This window comes from Vombatus ursinus, unplaced genomic scaffold (assembly GCF_900497805.2).
Source record: "Vombatus ursinus unplaced genomic scaffold, bare-nosed wombat genome assembly UNPS02014820.1, whole genome shotgun sequence".
NCBI lineage: Eukaryota > Metazoa > Chordata > Mammalia > Diprotodontia > Vombatidae > Vombatus > Vombatus ursinus.
This window is the reverse complement of record NW_020954598.1, coordinates 19704026-19725895: the sequence shown is the minus strand read 5'-3', so window position 1 is coordinate 19725895 and position 21870 is coordinate 19704026. Positions and strand designations below refer to the sequence as shown.

The window sequence follows — 21870 nt, the reverse complement described above, 5'->3', positions numbered from 1 at the left end:
TAGGTCCTAGATCTGACTCTTGGCTCTGACTCTTATTAGCTGTGTGACTTTGGGTAAGTCCTTTAACTTAAATGTCAAGTCCACACTTGGGTTCAAAAAAATCAATTACACAAGAAAGACTTGATGTGGCATGAGTAGACATGAGTTGACATGAAAAAACCATCTGGTGATCTCAGGATCCCCCACTGAACACGCTGCCCTAGAGGCTGGTGGGCTCTCCCCTGCTGGAGCACCACTCGTGGGGGATGTTGTTGAGGGGTGGCTTAGCAGGTTTGACCAAGGCAGCCTCTGAGGTCCCTACCGATTCCTAAGGATGTGCCAGCTTTTCTGGCTGTGTCCTACGGCTGTTGTTGATGATGACACCAATGCCTATCATGCAGAATACCTGAAGATTTCCAAAGCACTTTACAGACATTATCTCATTTGAGCTTCAAAATGACCTGCTGAGGAAGGTGACATGGGTATTACCTCCATTTTATGCAGGAGAAAACTTAAATGCAGAGAAGGTAAAGGGGCTTGCGCATTATTAGACAGCTAGGAGATGTCACAAACAGGATTCAGACCCAAGCCTTTGTGACTCTAGGTCCAATGTTCTTTCCACTGTACCAGAAACTCAAATGCCAAACACTTTATCTAGCTCTACCTCTTTCACCTGGTATTTGTGCAGCTGATTAAAAAACAACAACAACAACAACAACTGAAGTACTTCACATTTATCCCTATCAAATTTCATTTTACTGGCCCCTCATACTAGACCAAGGCTCCTAATCTGAGGTCTGTGAACTCGTTTTAAAAAAAGCATTATTCTTAGATTGGGTTTCAACAGATGAGCCTGCCAAAGAAGTCTCAACACAACAAAGGTTAAGAACCTCTTCTTAGATAGAAGACATCTTCTTAGATCCAAAGTATTAGTTCTCCTTCCTCACTTCTTGCAAGTCTGAGAAACATTTCAATTTATGACTCACAGATGCTCAGCAGCTGTGAGACCAGCTGGATAAGAGACTTGCTCAAGGTTACACAGCTAGTTAGAAGAAGGACCCAGATTAAAATTTAGGTTTTCTGATATACCACATAGCCTCAAGACACTGGAAATGATATTTGGTAACGATCTCTAAAAGATCCTTAAGTCTTACATTTATTGCTTCATTTAATTAACTCATGTCAGTATGAAATACACTAAACTCAGCTCTTTAAAAATCTGCAGAAACACTGCATTAAAGCTTATGATATATTCTTATACTGTTAATTTTTAGATGATTTTTTTTTTTTTAGGCAATTGGGGTTAAGTGACTTGCCCAGGGTCACACAGCTAGTAAGCGTCAAGTGTTTGGTCTGAGGCCGGATTTGAACTCAGGTCCTCCTGACTTCAGGGTCGGTGCTCTTTCGGCCCCCCCTTTTTTTAAATGATTTTTTTTTTTTAATACTGTTAACTTTTAAAGCCCTATAGAGATGCTGGCTCCAATCTTTCTTTCCAGACTGATTGGACATTACTCTACCTCCCACACTCAGTGATCTGGACAAACTGGCCTTGTCTCTGTTTCTTACCCAAGGCAACCCCCCATGCCTTCTTACTTAGACTTAAGAGTTCTTCTCTTCCATTACAATGTAGCTTAAGCAGTATTTTCTGCATGAAGCCTTTTCTGATTCCCACAATGGCTAGGGCCCTCCCTCCCAAACTACCCTGTGTATGTGTGTATTTATTACCTTTACATTTATGCTGCATATATTTTATAAGTCCTTGTTGTCTTCATTGGCACGTAAGCTCATTAAAAGCAAAAACTGTTTCATTCTTTGTACATATATTTCCAGTGCCCAAAATAGTGCCTGCCAAATAGCAGACATTTAATACATCCTTTTCAATTAGTTGCATTTAATTAATACAATCTATGGAATATATTCTTGGATTTGTATTTGGTGAATTTTTAAAAGATATTTTGTACAATGGTTTTATTTTAGCTCCCACATAAGAGAAATGTTTCTCCTTAATGCTTGTTTTCTGATTTTTAATTGTCCTTTCCAGCATTAATTTCGTCATAAGAGATATGAACTCTGTTCACCCTCTCTTTTCCCTGACAAATTACAACTGCCCTCCAGATTTTAAAACTGGAGTTTCAGAATAGAATCCCTCCATCAGATCACCAGATGTCGGTGACAGAACTCTCTTATACTCTGAAGAATGTGAAACAAAATTGCACAAATGCATAACATTTTGCTGCCCTCTGAATAAAACTTATTTGTCTTCCAAAGGAAATAGTCTAACTTACCGATTCATTCTTCTTGCCCTTTCCAGCACGTCAAACATCTGTTCTTGAAATAAGTCCAGCCTGCGATAGCGATTATTTTCAACATTCTTCCTAATTATGTCAAAAGTCAGAGGGGGTTTGTTTGGGAAACTAGGATCCACAGAAGGGATTTCAGCTAAGGAGTCACTGTAGCACCTTCCCTCATCGTCCTGATGGCTCATTACAGACACAAAAAGATTGTGGATAAGCTCCTGGATAAGCAGTGTCACGTTAGGAACATGAGAGTCCTCATCTCCTTCTATGTCCCTTCGAGTTTCAAGCAAGACCTTATGCAGGACTAAGGCGTCTTTGTAAATCAGGGATTCAGGCTCATTGTATGTGCAAGCATTATTAAACATCATGACAAAGTCTTCAACCATGGAGTCGATGTCTTGGTACTTGTTAGCCATCATGTGGCTTCTGATCTTTTCCATGTCCACAGGCTTTTTGATGGTCAGATAGTAGTCTGGCAGCTCTGACCTGGAGGGCAGCCTCAGGAAGATGGCGCTGAGCCGGCGGCCTCGTTTATCTGTGTAGTTCTTTACCGCTTCATATACTTCATTTAGTTTCTGTTGCATTGGAGTCATGTATTTTGACTTTTTAGGAGAAATGCCACTCTTTCTACCTAAAAAAAAAAAAAAAACAGTTTCAAAAGTTATATGAACAATAAAATATTTCCATTTCTCCCACAGCCTGTGCTTTTCCCCCTGTGGCTCAGGCATCCAAGTAAAGATAGGCTAGATAATTTAGGGACAAATCTGATTATTCTGAATCCTATCTTTTATGAACACATATGCCCTATAATAGTGGCTCCCAACCTTGTAGTTACTGCAAGGAGTTCAAGAATCCATATGCAAATCCACAAATAAACCAAAATATCTCTATGGGTTAAAGGTACCGCAATATATGCAATATTATATATAGATGCTACTGTGATTAGAAAGATACAAATTCATTTAAAAGCTTTGCTGAATTCAGAGTAGTTTTCTGTCCTTAAGTATTTTTATACTATTTATACTAATTGTACAACTACAAAGATATAGGGATTAGTGAACTTCTTTGATGTAAAAAAGGGATGCTTGGGGGGGGCACCTAGGTGGCGCAGTGCATAGAGTACCGGCCTGAAGTCAGGCGGACCTGAGTTTAAATCCAGCCTCAGACCAAACACTTGACACTTACTAGCTGTGTGACCCTGGGCAAGTCACTTAACCCCAACTGCCTTTAAAAAAAAAAAAAAAAAAAAAAAGGATGCTCAGTCAAAAAGGTTGGGAATTACTTTCCTAAATGGTTTTGCTGCAGAAAAGTATCAGTTAAAAGAAAGATAAAGCTGCTAGGATGGAACCTCCTCCTTCTACCAGAAAAATATATATGATAATGGTCAGTGTCAGCTGCCATACTACTGAAGGTTCAGCAACCCTCTGACAACTCTTACAAAGTTCAAGAAAGGTAGGAGGAGTGTGGACAGAGAACTGGGCCATATGAAAATGGAACTCTATTTGGAATTTCAATCTTGACTCACTGGTTTACTTACAGATTAGTTTCTTTCCTCTCAAAATGCCAATTTTCTCACCACCAAAATTAAGGGTAACTTCTCCTCTCATCTATCTCTCCTAAGCATATTAACAAACTAGAGGTGAGATCAGATTGATCAGTGATCTGAGATCGTCAGAGAGGTGCCACACAATGCATTCATGTTACAGGCACAGCTCCTGTGAGGAAATCTCCCTTTCTCTGGACTTTGATTTCCTTGATTTAAACATTTAAATTTGTAATGCTTCACTACTTACTAAATCTTCCATAGATTAAAATTCACTCAATTAGGAACAGAAGTTTATTACAAATGAAGTCTTTGTAAAATACTGCCAAAAAAATTAAAAAGCACTCATTCTCTGTGTTCTATTACAATATCTAGGTGATAACTTTAACCTCAATCTAAGTTAAAGATTTAATACTTTCATAAAGGGGATTCTAGACATAAAATACAGTAGGACAATTGATAAATGGCTTGAAATTCTGACGCTGAATCTCTACTGTAGTTGATCAGAACTTCAAACTGGTTACTTTTCAGGTTCAGTGAAAAGCACAATGGCTTTTTTAAAAACAATATGTTGACTGATGACTCATTAAGCAGTGGACTTTTAAACAGTTTTTAGTGCTTTAGGGTTTGTAAAGAGCTTTACATATATTCTATAACCTTTTGAGGTAGATGCTATTACTATCATCTCAATTTTACATATGAGGAAACTGAAACATAAAGAGGTTAAATGACTTGACCAGGACTGAACAGCTAGTATTTTTAAGCAGAATTTGAACTCAGGTCTTCCCGGTTAAGTCCTCTGTTCTATTCATTGTGTTAATTAGCTGCCCAATGAACACACATTGGTTATATGTGTTTTTAAGCCTGGGCAAAAATATATCTTTAGGCTACACAATGGTAACATAAAATTATGTTTGGAGATTTTCTTCACCTGACATTTTTCAGTTTTTAAATTATAAAAGTACTGGGCTTAAAAAAAAACCCCATCATTCAAACATACTGATTAGAAACATTTGACACAGTATTATTCTGTTACATTACTTGAAAACTGAAAGTATCTTTTGCTCTTAATATTTTCCTACAATAAATCAAGATGAAAGAGATCTTTTTTGCTGGGTCATTATCCTGTTCCTGCCCCTAAGAGTGGTATTATTACCTAAGGCTCTTTCCTGGGCCTTAATCTCTCCTTTCTTTTTAAATTAAAATAAAGCGTTTAATAACAAATTAGTTTAATTTAAATTTTTTATCCTTTTAAAGAATAGATGTCTTATTGATACTTTTTTTCCCCTTTTAAATACTTCTGTCACTTCCCAGTGAATCTTACTCCCTTACCACAAAGAATTTCAGCTAAGAAAACAGTAACAGAATTAATGTTATCTTGAATTGCAATTCAATTTCATATTACCAACTTTCTGCTGGGCATTTCTACCCAGATGCTAGATGTTCCATAGGCAACTCAAACTCAACATTTCCCAAATTATATTTATATTTCCTTCCAGTCCTTCCCCCTCCCTGTCCTCCCCTCCCCCAATCCTTCAAATTACCCAAGTCTGCAGCCTTGGAGTCAACCTTGATTCTTCCCTCCCTCTAAGTCTTCTGCCTCTACAATTTAAATCCATCCCATTCTCTCACCCCCACAGCACCCTTGCTTCCAGTTCCCCTCTCTCGATCTATCCTTCACACTGTTGCTAAAATAATTTTCCTAAAACATGTCCCTGACCCTACTCAAAAATCTTCACCGACTCATTCTCTCTAACATAACATTGAAACACTTTCTGGCCAGTTGCTCCAGCTTCCTTTTCCATTTCACCTTTCTTCTCTTCATACACTGATCGAGTCACCTTGGTCTGTGGTCTCAGTGTTTCTGCACAAGGCGGTCCTCGCCATCTGCAATGTCTGTCCCTCAAAGCTGTTTCAGTGAGCACCACCTCCCGCAGGGTTCTTCCTAGAACTCTCTAGGCTTGCCTTTGTAACTCTCTCTACACAATGTACGTCCCTCCACACCCCCAGAGAAGTGAACGCCTCAGCCTCAGGGGCAGGGGCTAGTTCATCTTTTGTTTTTGTATCCTCAGTGCCTAGAATAGTAAGTTCTTCGTATAAATGTTTGTTGAATTGAACTGAGGAGGCAATGTTCCAATGAGACAACTATTTCTCAGTTAATTCCAAATCACAGAAGCTCAGAGCTGGACAGATCTTTAAAAGCAAACTAGTCAAAGCTCTCCCTGAGCAATGACCGCCTCGCAATACAGCCAAGAAGTAGTCTTCCAGCCTTCTGTTTGAAGATTTTCACAGGTGGTGAACCCTTCACCTCCAGGGAGAGCCCATTCTGTCTCCCTGCTTGGGAGTTGTAGAAATCTAAATTTGCCCCCACTCCCTCTTCTATGTGATGGCTATTCTAACAGACAGTTCTAGCTCTATGTAAGTGGTCTGTTCTGCAGACCTCTATGTCAAGTGATTTTTACATAATGTGCATTTACATAATGTGAATTTCCCTGTGGGGAAGGGAGGGAAGAAAGAAAGTAGGAAAGGGGCTGCATGCCCTTGGAGGGAGGGGGCTGGCACACAGTTCAAGGACACGTGGGGCTGGGGACAGAGAAGTGAATGCAGAAAGAGGAACACAGGGCTGGGGCTAGAACTGAGAGGAAGAACACATGGGAGGAAAACACATGGAAGCTGGAAATGGACACAGAAGAGGATGGGCAACATGCAGGGGGCAAGGATAGACACGAAGTACCTGAGTGTGAATGGACAGAAGACAGACATGTGGGTGGGTGAGTGGAGAGGGGCAAAAGGCCCCCTCTCGGTGCTGGAGGTCTCAAGCTAAGCCCTCAATCCAGTGGCAGCAGTCTCTCTGTGCCTCTGTTCTTCTGCTTTCACTCGAAGGTTTTTTTTTTTTTTTTTTGGGGGGGGGGGGGGGATGGGAGGCTGGGGAGCACTGAGTCAAGGGGCAGGAGCAGAGAGAAAACACAGTACTGTGTGGTGAAGTTACCATAGGTTTTTTTGGAATGTCAATTTCTTCCAGAACTCTATAGTAAAGCTGAATTTGCATAATGCAAATTTACATAAAGCAAGAACTGTCTGTACTTGAGGACAGTTATCACTTCACTCTGAGTCTTCTCTAAACTCCACCCAAGATACCCAGTTCTTTCAATCCATACATACAGCCTAAGTTCTAAGGCCTTCCTGATCTTGGCTGCCCTCCCTTTTGGAGACTCAGTAGTACAAGAATGTCCTTTCTCAAATGCAAATGCAGTCCAACCAGGCTCTTAACCATCAGGACTATCAGCCTATGACTGCTTTAGTTTTCACTGTATACTGATTACATACATCTGAAATTCTCAGCCTAAGAGCACTAGAGTTAATTTAAAATCTAACTGATTACAAAATAAAAAAGAAACATGGGCTCCTGCACACTTGAGCATAATCGCAAACAGAGAAAGTTTTTATTACTGAATCTTTTTATGTAACAAACACCCACAGTGTGTAGGAAAGTAAACTGAAGCCATATGACATTTTTTCCACCATTTCCTTTTCCCTACCTACTCTTCCCAGGTAAAGTATTTAGATTAAAAAAAAAGAATGAGGGCAGAAGAATGGTCACTTAGATGCTAGAATGCTAGTGACTTCAAGAACTATCAATTACTCAATGTCCCTTCAGTAAAATGGCAAGCTCTCATTAAACACAAAACTTAATGTATATACACAATTCTGCCTTACTTAGCTTGAGTTTGGGAGAGGCCATGTCATCATCCTCAGGGAGTGGGCCCAGCTCTTTTCTCTTATCTCTGAGCATCTTCTCCAGAATATGGGCATCATTATACACCTATTTCCAAAACAACATCAAAAAGAAAAAAAGTGTTTAAGGGATCTGACACTATGCTAACTATTTCAGCAACTGCCTATGGGCAATGCAATATTTTCTTGTGTTGAACCACATTTATGCATGTTATACTTCTCAAAAGTGTTTCTATTCCTTTGGGTCCAAAAAGTAGCAGATTAAGTCCAAATAGAAAGTATAGATGGAAACTTTGCTAATGTTGGGAAGACTGACACCCTGAATATGTGTTCTATACTAAAGTCATACTTGACATGACTGATGATAGTCAGGAGGTAAAACCACATACCATGTGGCAATATAAGTGATTGTGGCACTTATAGTTCTATTACCATCTGGATGACCCTATTTCCCTAGGAGTCATTTTTCTCAACTACCCCCTGGCACAGCTTAGGTGACATTCCCAGATATGGGGATGATAGGCTCCTGTCCCTTCTGCCTTACATATCTCTTTGTTGCTGGGGTCCTGGCAGCCAAGAGAATAATAGTAGCTAGCATTCACATAATGCTTCAAGGTTTGTTTTCAAACATTTGTTATCTCATTTGACCCTCACAACAGCCCTGTGAGGTCGGTGTTATTATAATCCTCATTTGATAGATGAGGGAACTGAGGCTGAGAGGTTAAATGATTTGCTTAGGATGGCACAACTAGCTAAGTTTCTGGAACAGGATTTGAACTTGGGTCTCCTTAATCCTCAGCACTCCATATACTTGGCCATGTAGCTGCCTCCAAAACTAGAATGGACCTCTGAGGTCATCTAGTCCAACCTCTTCATTTTTAAACTTGAGGAAATTGAGGCCTTGAGACCTAAATACATGCCCAAGGTAGAATATGAACTTAGATTTTTTCTACTGCACCACACCGAACTATACTGAATAAAAACCAATAGCCAATACTGGCGCTAACTTATAAAGCCTGTATTTACCCTTCTGCCTAGCATTCAAGGCTCTCAACAATCCTGTGCTTCCACATCTTTTAGCTTTCTACCATATTATTACCTGTAGGTAGTAGCAGGTAGCCTACCAGTAAGCCTGGACTCTCCCCTCCCCACCCATCACCACTTCTGTCCCCTCTGCCTCTGCTGTGATGAAACGTCACGTCAATAGCCATGCTAACCTGAAAGGTCTTTTCTTCCCTTTTCACTTGCTGAATTTTAGCCATCATTTAAACCTGATTCAAATGCCATCTCTTCCATTAAGTTTCAGACCTAATTTTGAAGCACTTTTTTGGATAACTCTATTATATACTATTATATATTCCATTTATTAAGTGCCTACTTTGTGCCTGGCACTGTGACTGTGTTAGGCACTGGGGACAAAAAGTCAAAATGAAACAACCCTTGCCCTCAAAGTGCTTACACTCTTTTGGGAGTCAACAACATCACACATAATTACACATAAGTAAATATAAAACACATCGATAGTAATTTAGGTGGGGGAGGAAGAGGTCTAACATGAATGGCAGTTTGGTGACACCAGAAAAGGGATTCCAGAGGGCACAATGGAGGGGTAGTGAAGAGGGCCATCTGAGGAATGGGGCTGATGTGGATGGGCAGGAGTGAGGAGCCAGTGGGAGTCAGGACAGGGAGCTGCAGCCTAGCCTGTCCACAGCTCTGAAGCACAAGGATACTGAGCAGAGCCACAGGGCAGCATGTTGTCAGAAGCTAAGGTGCCTTGGTCCGTTTTATCTCTCTGGGTTGGGGTCCTATTTCTTTACTGCAAAAATTCCTGAATGGAAGAACAGGGTCCTGTCAAAGTTGAACCCACATGAGGTACTTGGTGTTTGCTGCTGTTACAGAATGCCATACCACACACCTTAATGAGAAGTGCTAGAACGCAAGATTCTGTTGACCACTGCTTTGCTTTTACAAAAGTATTTGATTTGGTAGAACAAAATGCAGCCCTGAAGGTTCTCCTCAGATGGGGTATCTCCAAAGCACATAACAAAATCATACAAAACAATGACAGATGGAACTATGGTAAGAACCTCATTCAGCAACAGACTGCATACTGACAACAAGGAGGTACGGAATGACCCCAAAGTGTTCATAGACCTAGGCCTGGAAGGGACCTGAGAGGTCATCTAGTCCAACACTCAGGATGAGGAGACTGAAGCCCACAAGGTCAGAACTGAGGCCACCAGCAGCAGAGCTAAGACTGAACTTAGATGCTAGGACTCCAGACCTAGCACTGCCACTGCGGCCTGCCAGTGTCATGGAAGAGGACCTACACAAAGTCCAAACAAAAGAAGAATTCCCTATGGATGGTGAGTTTCTCCTAAATGTTTACATTAAGCCCAAAGCACTGAAAAGCTTCACTAGAAAACACAGCAGTGGGAAAGATTGTTTTAAACATCCACACTGCATAAAAAAGTGGGTAAAAGACGCAGTCTTTGGAGAGGTAACCTGTTGAATTAATATGTCCATCTTGTACAGGTGATTCAGATAGACAACAAGTTGAGTACAGAGTAAAGTAGGACAGGAAATCTGAGTGGACTGCACTTGAGAAAAGCTCAGTGTTTTCAGTAATTCCCTAACTGATGGCTGCCACAAAAGCCAATCTCTTTCACACCAGTATTTTCTCAGTGATACAATACTGACTACAAATCACAGAATGCCAAAAACAATTTCTACTGGAGAAGTGGTTAAAAGATGTTAAAGGGCAGGTATTACTGGAAAGGTAGTGGACCAGTCACATAGTGAGAATGAAACACAACAGATGGACAGACAAAGTGGTGCACTGGCCCCACTGGAATATTTTAAAAAATAACAGCCACAACAACAAAAAAACCAAGAGGAAGGCTGGCAGCGGGTTGGCTAGAACTTCTATCAAAGATTTTTCTATGGAAAACATGGAGAAGAGTCACACAGAATGAGAAGGTGTGGAAAGGCTATGATCTGTTCCAGTAGAGAAAAGTACTTTCCCAATAAAATCACAGATCCCAAATAGCAAAACTTAAAGACCTTTACAGGTCCCTTGATTAAGTGGAGAAGTGGAACAATAAATAAACCTTACCTTCCAGGCTTCTTCTGCTATGCTGCATTCTGAGTAAGAATTAACAAAAGCGTTGTTAAAGTCACAGAACAGTAGAGTCCACTTTATAGAGAGTGGCCTCTCCCCCTTGGCTGACACTAATCCGTTCTCCTTTCTAAGCTCTATGGACAAGTAGTGTCTAAGGCACTGACAGTAGATAGGAATGACAGTATCATAGGTGCCCTTTCCATGATGCAATCCTTTATGCCAAATCTAATCAATTATCTGGCCAAAAATGGGGGAGAGAAGAAAAAAGAGATTTATAAATGCTGTGGTATTTCTGGAAGAATGAAAAGTAGATACAGGAGAGCAAACTTATTAAACCAAAGGAAGGAAGAGGAACTTTCTCTTTGGTGTAATTGCAAAGATTTGAAACTTAATCTGTTACATATCAAAATCGATAATTTTGGGAAAGAATATGCTTTCAACTTCTGTGTAACCACTGAAATCTTATCAAACCGTCCTTGGAGAAATGTAGTCATTAGAACATGCCACACTAAATCTGAATGAATGATTCATCCAATTCAGGATTCATTGTCTAAACATGGGGTTTTTACATATGACTGGGCCTCAGTAAGTATTTGTTGAATGAATTGACTGTAAAAGTAGAACTTGTCTTTGGGTACTTTCAGAGGGGTGGTATGGTTTACTTTTGAGATTATGGGATAAATTTTAATTCTAGGTAATTCTATTCCTTCCAATTTGGGGCAGAATAAGGGTAAACAGCTAGTTAGCTGAGTAATTAACAGTAGGAACAGAAGATGTTATTTTAAGGCTTATAAGAAAACAAGATATTCCAATCTATAAAGGATTTCAGAATGAGCCAAGTTAGGCACAGAGGAGTTAAGGAGAATGCCTATGAGCTATGTATCATCCAGGCAAAAAACACGTAGTTTAATTTGCATTTCTAATTACCCTACCCTGATATATTATTTTTGTGTGGTATAAATTCTTTCTCTTGCAGTTAACCCTTAGAAAATACCATTCTTATGAGCTTATGTACATAGAGACAGTGGACAGAAGGGGAAGTGAGGCAGATTCTAGAAAAGGGCATCCAGGTATGAGACCAGCATCAGGAAAAAAGTAAGAAGTAACTGGGAAATTCTCAACCAAAGGAATCAAACAGGATTAGGAACAGTGGAAAAATCCAGAGATAGGCAGGCCTTGAGCGTGGGATGGGGCTGGAAGTGGAGCAATTAAATGATCAGAGAAGGCCTGAAAAGTAGTAAATGGTGAAAGTTCTGAGGCCAAAGTCAAAAGCCCTCTGAATTGGCTCTCAGGGGGAAATGGTATCCTGAGAAGATGCCAAAGGTCAGCAAGACCTAAGGTGCAGAGTTGAATCCTTCACATAAATGAAACTTCCCCCAATCCTAGATACCTCTGATAGGCCATTATGGCTAGATTGTCCATGGATCTGTCTAAAACATTCTTGAATTTTGAATGTTTTCAGCTTATACCACTTACCAGAATAACAAATACCTTAATTTACTACCAAATGTGTAGCCTTTCAAGAATGAAAGGAGATAACTTTAGTCAATTTAGGAGTTCTTTCAGCTGAGAAGGGATGAGAAACTGAAGAATGAAATCCTGAAGACACAAAGGAAAACAATTTCAATGAGGAAAAATGGGAGTTGCCTGGAGACCAATGGGCGAACAGAGAATTCACCTGGTAATTCATTTTTTAAACATGTATGTAAGAGATGGAAGCAAGGAAAGGTAATAGAAACTAACCATACTGTTTGTAGTGATCAGGGGGTAACATTACTGCTCAAGTGGATGGATCAGTGATCACTGACAAGAGAAGGCGAGCCCCTCAATTCTAATTTTTTAAATCTGTTTTCTTGGCCAAGGACAATGATTTTTGGATTGGAAAACAAAACAAAACAAAACCAGAACAAAATTGGCTAAGAAGGAGTAGCTATCCAAGGATGGTAGAAGTACTTAGCTACCCTTGATGAAATTGACTCACCTGGCCAAATGAAAGTTCTGAAAGAATTGACAGAAGTGAATACTGGGTAGTCAATATCTGAAATACTGTAGAGGAATAGAGGAGATATATCCAGACTGGAGAAGTGCAAACATCATCTCCATTTTTAAAACATGAAGGAAACAGCCAGCAAACTACAGGCCAGTAAACCTCACTCTGATTCCTGGAAAAATTCTAGGATATACAGTTATCCCTTACATATCACGGGGTTTGAGGGCATGGGGCCCCACAATCTGGAAAATCCACATAAAACTTTTTGGCCCTCCCTTCGTACCAAAGAAGTTGTCTGAATTATTATGGTATTAAAAGATAAAATATGTTGATTTTATAAAATATATACATACACACACACATACATATTTTATGCATTTCTGAGTTTCTAAACTTTTCCTGTGTTATCTATTGGCCTTTGTGTGTCATCTGTAGCTTTGGTAAAACTTCCAAAAAATTCCCTTTTAATTTCTTATGCCAACCCTCAGCATACCGAAACTGTGATGGGGAAAGTCTTGATGTGGAAGGGATAACTGTACTAAATGACCAGTTAGTGAACATTAGAAAAGGAAGTAGTGATCACTAAAAACAGAATGGTTTCAGCAAAAAGTAACCTTATTTCCTTTTTTGACAGGTTACTAAACTGGTAGATCAGACAAATGTTATGGTCATAGTTTACCTAGACTTTAACAAAGCATTTCATAAAGTACCACGAGATTCTTGCAGAAAAGATCAAGAGATGTATGTTCTACACATGGATTAGAATGGATTCAGAACTAGATGAATGGTCCAAATAAAAAAGGAGTTATTCACTGATTTCATGTCAACTTAGAAGGAGGTCTCCAGTGCAGTGCTTGGCCCTGTGGTATTTAACATTTTTATCACTGACTTAGATAATGGCATAGACGGTATCCAAAAAAATTTTCAGACGCCTCAACTCTGGGAGGAATAGCTAACATAGCAGATAACAAAGTCAGGATTTAAAAAGATGATAACAGGCCATAAAACTGGGCTGAGTCTAATAAGGTGAAATTTAATCGGGACAAATGTAAAATCTCACCCTTAGACTTAAGAAACTGACCTCATAAGATGAAACAGGGAAGGTGTAGTTAGAAAGAAGTTTGTCTGAAAAAGACATAGGGGTTTTAGTGGACTAAAAGCTCAATGTGAGTTAACTGGAAACATGGAAAAAAGCTAATGTGATCTTAGGCTGCATTAAGAGAGGCATAGCTTCCAGGAATAAAGAGGAGATCATCCTTCTACCTGTTCAGACCACATCTTGGAGCACTGTGTTCAGTTCTGGCTGCCCCAGTTTCTAAGGAGGAGATCGATAAACTGAAGAGTGGCCAGAATGGTGAAGGGCCTCAAGTCAATGCCATATGAACTGTCTGAGGGAACTGGGGATATGTGGCCTAGAAAAGAGATGGCTCAGTGAAGAATGATATGTCTTCAAGTATCGGAAAGGATATAATGGGGGAAAAAAACAGATTCTTTCAAGCCTGAGAGGCAGAACTTGGAGTAACGGAGAGAACTTGCAAAGAGGCAAATCTAGGTTTGATGTCATGCAATCTTCCAAACAATTTGAGCTATCTGAAAGTGGAAAGGCTGCAGGAGATTGTGGGCTCCCCCTCATTGGGAGGCTTCAAGCAAAGACTGGATGGCCACTTGGGGGCTGTAGCAGAGATTCTTTTTTTGGCTATGAGTTGGATTAGATGGCTACTGAGGTCCCTTCCAACTCTGAATTTCTGTGATTCCTCTTCATTATCCGAGCTAGCCTTCTCCAGTTTCATTTTGGTTTTCTTAAGCCAACTGTTGCTTCATATTTTATTCAACCAGGGTTATAACTTATGTTTGTTAGCACTTGTCAGGTTATGCTCTAGTGAGGATTCCTTCATCTATGGGTTGGACTCAATGACCCCTAAGGTCCCTTTTATCTCTCAAATTCTGTGATATGTGTGTCTGATAAACTGATTATGGCTGATCTATACCTTACACCTTAGGTCTTGCCTTGCAAAGCAATCTTTAAAATCCCAATCACTTTGAAAAGGGTGGTCCAGCTTTATTTTCAAGTTAAATCTTTATTTTCACCTTCTCATTTAAGTCAAGTTCTGTTTTCACTATTATACTTAAGGTTTTCACAACACATCAAAATAACCTAGCCATGCATAACCTGTAAGTATTCTATTAGCTAAATATGAAATAGATAAGCAGAAAATCCATATGAACATTATGATAAAACTTTTTTTTAGACATTTTTGCAAAGAAACGATAAAAAAATCATATCCTTTGACCCAGCGATTACACAACTAGGTACGTATTCCAAAGGGGTGAAAGACAACAACAAAATCCAATATACATTAAAATATTCAGAGCAGCGTTTTCTTTTCTGTAGTAGTGAAGAACTGGAAACAAAGCGCCACTGTTTGTGGAATGACTGAATAAATTGTGGTATATCAAAATAAGGAAATATTGTGGAATAAGAAATGAACACGAGAAATTTGCAGATGCATGGGAATTGTATGAACTTACAGAGAACATGTATGAGCTTACGGATATTGAAATTAACAGAACTAAAATAATAATGAATAGCACTACAATAATGTAAACAAAAGATCACAATAGAAAGCCAAAGTTAGAGCAAATGAAATGCCAATAATTGTCATGACAATGAATAGGCAAAGAACACAGCTCCCTCTCTCTGCAAAGAGGAAGATGAATACCAGGGAAGAATGTTATATACACATTGTCAATTGCAGTCACTATATAGGATTGTTTTTGCTTAACTTTTTTCTGTATCCAAAGTGACATTTCAATTTGGAGAGGGTAGCACTTTCAGAATTGAATGTGATTTAAAACAAAAGACATCAATTAAACTTATTTAAAAAAAACTTTTTTGTTTGCTTTTTTATTCAGGAATGGTAATTAGTATAACCACTAAATGGAATTACCTAAAAAATACAACTATAAACATTTTCATAGTACAAATATTTGTTTTATGGGTCAATGTGACCAAAAAAAATTCATAACTTTGCAGCCAACCTTCTGGTGATGAGCTTTTCTGCACTTATCTAGGCTGGTCTTCAGATGGAACAAAGTCTATCACTAGGGCCCATACCTGAAGCTCGGTAGGTTCTACCAGAACTCATACCCTGCTGGCAGAACCTTTGAGAATCCTGAATTGCCTCTGTGCTGTGAGAAGGCAATGAAGGAGGACTTTTGTGGAGGGGCTATGATCTGCTCTGGTGGACAGAATACCCATATAATGATGAAATCACAGTTTCAGAGAGGCAGAATGAGAGAGAGAGGGAGAATGAGAGAGAGAGAGAGAGAAACTCTGCCCTGAAGCCCCAAAAGGAAATGTGTTTGTGTGGTATGAACAGTACCTGTGAGCCTTCTTCATTGTAGTGTCTGGCATTTCGAAACATCAGCTTCATATCTTCCATCATTGCCTCTTCTCCTGCATACTTGTCATTACGGATGTTATGCTCAATAATTTTTAAGTCCATTGGCTCCAAGATGATTTTGTAATAATCAGGGTAGTCCTTTTTGGATGGCTTAACCATAAATAGATCACAGAGTCTTCTGCCTGTACCTGGCTCTCGAGCTTCAAGAACAACGTTGAATAAAATTTTCATTCGCTGCTTTCTTATGTTCTTTTTACTGTTAAGGGAGCAAAACAACAGACAACTTAATTTCTTCTTTTCACAAGGGTGGAAATTGAAATGGCACTGCTTTCTTTCTCTATTGGGTAGGCACTTCATAGTGATTATGCCTCCCTTTGCCATATATGTCTATAAACAATGCTACGTGCTAAGTCAATACTTTGGGAGCAGTCAGGGGAAAGGTAACTTTTAACAAACAGGCAGAGCCAAATTTCTAAAATAGTTTACAAAAGGCAGGCTGTGTAAGAACTGGCAAACAGATCTCTAGGCTAAGAGACCTTAGGGAGAGATATTTGTCTTTACAACACTTTCCAGTGAGTCCAATTTTCATGAAGAGATGTGACCTGAAATGTAGGAAGAATGAAATCTTTTAACAACTATTACCCAGTTTTAGCTTTTAAGACTCATACAGCAAGGCTGTAGTTAAACTGAGTAATGTTCTTTTCCCACAAATACGCTTAACATTTATCAAGGAACCACAGTAGAAAGAGAAAATCCCTAATGCCTGAGGTCCTCCTCACTAAGGTTTAATCATCTTGCTTGCTAAGAAGCTTGCTTAAAATGTGCATGTCTACATACTGGATTAGCGTTTCCCCACCAGCGTATGAGGGAACACCTATATGTTACACATTTCACTGGTACGTCATAGCAAATCCTAGTTTCTCTTCTTCCCCTGTGTGAACTTCCGCCCAGGCCGATCCTTTTTCCTCATTCTATGTTTCTGACCTGCAACAATCAATGCCAATCTCAAGTAAGAAGCTAGTTTGGGGTTATTTGGGGGTGTAGGTGGTCTATGGCTTATCCAAACCTCTCACTGTGGCTGGTGCCAATTTTTTAAATTAATGTGTGTGGAATTCCCACCCCACAATTTCATTTCCCCTCCAGTTAGGAAATGATAAACTTAGAAATAGATAAGGGTGATATAGAGGAGTATTATACCAGGTAACAGAATTTAGACTATAAAGGACCTTAGAGAACTTTTAGTCCAACCCCCTCATTTTACAGCTGAGGAAACTGAGGTCTAGAGAGGTTCAGTGACTTGCCGAAGGTCACACAGTGAGTTAGCGGCAGAGTCAGCACTAGAACCCAGGTCTCCTGCTTTCCGGTCCAGGGCTCTTATGTCATAAGCCTTTGGTGGTGAACTCCCAGCAGGATTGGAACCAGTAGCCTCCAAGTAAGCAGCTGAGGCAGATAACCTAAAAGTAAGAAGAAACGGCTGTGCAGAGACTTGGTGGCAAATATTTTTTGTCTGCTTCCTAGTCTATGGTTCAAAAGTTGTCCCCAGGAACAAGCTAAGTGGCTGGGAGAGTCTATCCATCCCTAAATAGACTTCGCCCACTGACACTCTTGAGTTATGAAGGTTCTAAGTGTTAAAGGTTTTCCTCTCAAAAATTCAACAAGGCATCAAAACAAACAAGCAAATGGTCAGGCAAAGACATTTCTGTGCTTACGTTATGATTCTAAAAGACATTTGAGTGTCTACTGACTCTTTAAAGCTAACATTTTAAAAGTTTATGGCAAGCTGGATGGAGCAGGTTATCTAGAAGAAAGAACACACACAGAGGCTCGCTGTTTACATTTAAAGAATCACTGTCAATGCTCTGATGGGAGGTGCATTTTCCCTCTGATCATTCAAGGCTGTTATGTGCTTCTGGAGCACTGTGACATTAGTTTTTATGTCTTTAAAAAAAACAAAAACAAAACTACATCATTTTGTTAAGTGAGCTCTTCTTGAAGGCTTTGTCTAGAACTTCAGTATAATTTGGAAGCAGTTTCCTTTGATAGATGTGATGAATCCAAAGAGACATCCCATGATAAAGACATGGTAGGAATAGCTTTCCTATCCCAAACTTTTAGCAACCAGACAATGAGAAACTTTACACCTGACATTAAGGCTTAGAATACAGGTTATTTTGCCCCTCAGACTTTATACAACAGGCCTCCAGGTTCCAAGCTGAAGAAAGCAAATATAATGTCTGCAGGTCCTATGTCACAAAACCCAAGTGTCTGACTTTCTGAGAGTTCAACTTTAAAGTGAACAAACTCAAGAATTCTATTTTGAAATCATAATCAGCTCAAAAAAAATCTCTTTAAAAATGGACTCAGAAGGTGTGTGTTTTTGTTGCTTTAACAAAAACATTCCAATGGGAGAGGACATGATTTCTCATTTTTGGTTGACTGGAATCTATCCCTGGTTATTTATACACCAAATTGCTATCAGGCTAGAGCATTGGAAGTAATTTTTTTCATTTGGGAACTTTATCAACTTTTAAAGAATGGGAGGAATGGTTTTTAAATAAAACCGGAAGCAATTATAACAAAGGCAGAGCATTTGCATTTTCCCAGCAAGCTTAACTGAATCTTTTACATTATGCTATAAACATTGAGAGGTCTGACTACTCTTGGCTGTCGTCAGATAGACAACTGATGGTGGATGGTCATTTTGTCTCCAATGACTGACACCTGCAGGCAGCATTTAGTGAGACAAGTCCCAAATCTGAAATCAAAAAGGACATAACCAGGAAACTACTTTAATCTGATGCTTAAAACTCAATTTGCTATAAGTTTTTGTACATTAAAAATACTACCCTCCCCTCCACCTAACTCACTTATTAGTACAGAAGATTTGAGATAGTCCTAACCATACTTTAGGTCTTTTTTCTCCTGATGTTCTATTAGAAGCTTATGCTAAATAAGCCTGCTTCATGGCTTTCAAAGATAAATGAGTCTTGGGAAGCTGGACAAAAAGAATGGTTGTTTACAAAAGTGGATGCTTTTCTATTTTTCCTTACCATTTTTCTTTTCTTCTTTTCATGCATTCATGATACCCAATAAGAATTTAAAAATAGAACTTCCTTATGCCTTTCTACTTTTCTTAAGTTGAAAACTTGAAAATGAAGCAATTGACTACAGGGAATGGCTACAGCAGCATTCTGTAGAAGAACTCAGATGTACAAGTCAGGAGAGCTAGGTGCATCCTACTGGCTAGGCAATCCTTGCCAAATCACTTAACTTTCCTAGGCCTCATTTACAAAGTGAGGAAATCATGTTTGTCAGGCATTTTGGATTCCACGGAGAAAGAAATCCTGGTGTACTTCCTACTATAATGCCTAAACAGCAGATGCTTAATAAACACTTTCAGCAATTTCCACACAAATTCAAGATCCTTTGTAGGTATAAGGGATCTCATGAAATTTTTATATAGAATAAACAGATGAGTGCCTAGTGTCATGAGTGAAAGCATCTAAAAATCTAGGGGAAGTCAATATTAATCTTGGAATAGAAGTAAAAAGCTTCCTTCCCCCTTGAAGTTCACTCTTAATTCATAACAGTGTTGGAGAGATATTATCTGTCTCTCAGTTAAAGAAATATAATTTAGTTTACTGCCTGTTATGACTTACCTGCTCTGAAGATTAAGTATATGGGTTGGGAGAGAAGAGGAGACTAAAAGAGTTCTAGCCCAAACTACTATCCAAATACTGTTGCCATATGATATGCTTCCAGATACTATTCCATCACTCCACAATCATAGTTAAACTCTTGACTGTTTTTTCTATATCCCTTCCCTCTTGTCTTCTCACCACTAAGTCTCTTCTGGACCCAATCTAATTGGGCTTCAGCTATTACCAGTCAATTGGCTATCAGTCCAAGTGGGAGCTTTACTCTCATTTTGCAGGACTGATTTTTAACACTGGTGACTCTCAGCTTCTGTTTCTACAATATGTGCTTTTCTGGTTTATCTCACATTCATTCATTAAAAATTTAACAGTTATTTATTTATGTACCTACTCATAAGCTCAGAACACACCTATTGAAACAGCTCCTTTTCTCTCTTTCCAATACTGACTTCTTCTAACCATTAACTCTGAACATCCTTTGACTCTCCTCATTTTGTGGGGAGCTCATCTGTTTACATGGTTTCAATGGACATTACAAGGAGAATAGTTCTCAGATGTTATCATTACTCTCTACTTCTCCAGTACTGATCTTGTACCTTCTTTTGCACGAACACCTAAAATTGAGTATGTTTAAAACTAAGTTCAAGTTTTATTTGCTTTGCTATCATCATCAACAGACCTGAGGGTAATGCTTAAAACTTTAGAGCCATTTTACACTTCTTGCTCTCCTTAGCCTTCGACATTAAGGGTTAACAATTGTACTACCAATTCTTCTAAATCATATTTTAGATCTACTCCATTCTTCCATTTTCAAAGCTAAAGCTCTGGTCCATAATCTAACTACTTCATTACTGCCCAGAACATCCCAGCCTACCTTCATTTTTTGCTCCTCCTTCATTTCACTTCTATTCATAGCCACAAGCAGAACAAAAATTACTTCCCCTGCAATTTCATATTCATTACTATTCTCCTTCTCAGAGGCTCACAGTAGATCTTAACTGCTGTTTTAATCAACATAAAAGCTCTGGGCTTTGAGGCTCTCTATCAAGTCAAAACCAACCCAATAATCAGTTACTGCCTTACTTGCACTCATCATTTCAGATGAGCAAACTTCATCTTTCCCTTTACCTTCCTCACTAATCAACACTTATCTCATTCAATGACACCTTCCCAGACTAACTAGATCTGAGCGTAGGAACTAAATATCAAATGTTTCTTTATTGAGAATTTACTATGCATACAGCTTACTTAAGGTTGTATTAAGGGGAGGGGTGTTTAAGGGCAGTATTTCACTATGCTGCAAATAACTGAAACACGCTGAATTTGCTGTTTTAAATGGACCTTATGTTGTTCGTTAATAGGCATTAAAAAATAATTTTAGAAGATTTTACTACAAGCGTTCTGCCAAAGTTTTGCTTAAATAAAACAAAATTACATCCTACCACTGCAGAAAAGTTTGAGAACTAATGTAGGGGATACCAGTGGAGGACAATCCTTGCCCTCAATAAATTTACTAACAGATAAGGCATTTTTGGTTCTCTTGGTAAAGCCAGTGACAAGTCCCTGGTCTAGGTGTCCTGTTAACTTGTATTACTGAGGACACTCTTTACACTCTGGACGTGCTACCACTTTTTATTAAAATAGCCTGGTGATAAAAATAAAGCTTTAGGTTTCCCTGTCCACCTAAACAATAGTGACCACATCCCAGAAAATGTTAACCTTTAGAAGTACGTTTATGCATAAAAAATGTGTGCACACCTGGATAGCCTCCTGAGGCCCAACATCTCATTGTCATGAGTGTTCCTGGGAAAGCAGAAACAAACATTTTACATGTGGAAAGAAACAAAATAAGCAAACATCAGAGAGACATATATAAACTAAATGTGGCTGAGAAAAAGGCAAGGGGCTCTTTGTCCCCAAAGATTAAAGATAAAAGGGGTATCTGGAAACCCTTCAACATTGAAAATCAAGCTTTATCGTTGGTGTTTTAGGGAAAGAGCAGAGGAGCTTCACTGTCATGAGGGGCAGAGAAGATCACATGCAGCTGCACTTGTACCGTGGCATTAACAAGTTGATAAGGCAGACATAGAAGCACACACTGCAGTTAATCCTCAGCTCTGGTAGCACTCAGACAGCTTATTAATC

General features: G+C 39.2%; 1 protein-coding gene across 17 annotated transcripts in view; it reads right to left on the bottom strand.

Moving 5' to 3' along the window:
* The window catches only part of PBRM1 (polybromo 1), a 120965-nt gene that overhangs the window by 47451 nt on the left and 51644 nt on the right, over positions 1-21870 (bottom strand). For 9 of the 17 annotated variants that reach the window (XM_027837204.1, XM_027837214.1, XM_027837207.1 and 6 more), the window contains 5 exons: positions 21484-21528; positions 17371-17523; positions 16049-16325; positions 7537-7642; positions 2265-2907 (listed from right to left, as the gene is read on the bottom strand). In XM_027837204.1, coding sequence (XP_027693005.1) covers positions 2265-2907; positions 7537-7642; positions 16049-16325; positions 17371-17523; positions 21484-21528 — 1224 coding nt within the window. The remainder of the gene's footprint in view (positions 1-2264; positions 2908-7536; positions 7643-16048; positions 16326-17370; positions 17524-21483; positions 21529-21870) is intronic. The other 8 variants (XM_027837212.1, XM_027837219.1, XM_027837213.1 and 5 more) reach the window with 2 other exon arrangements.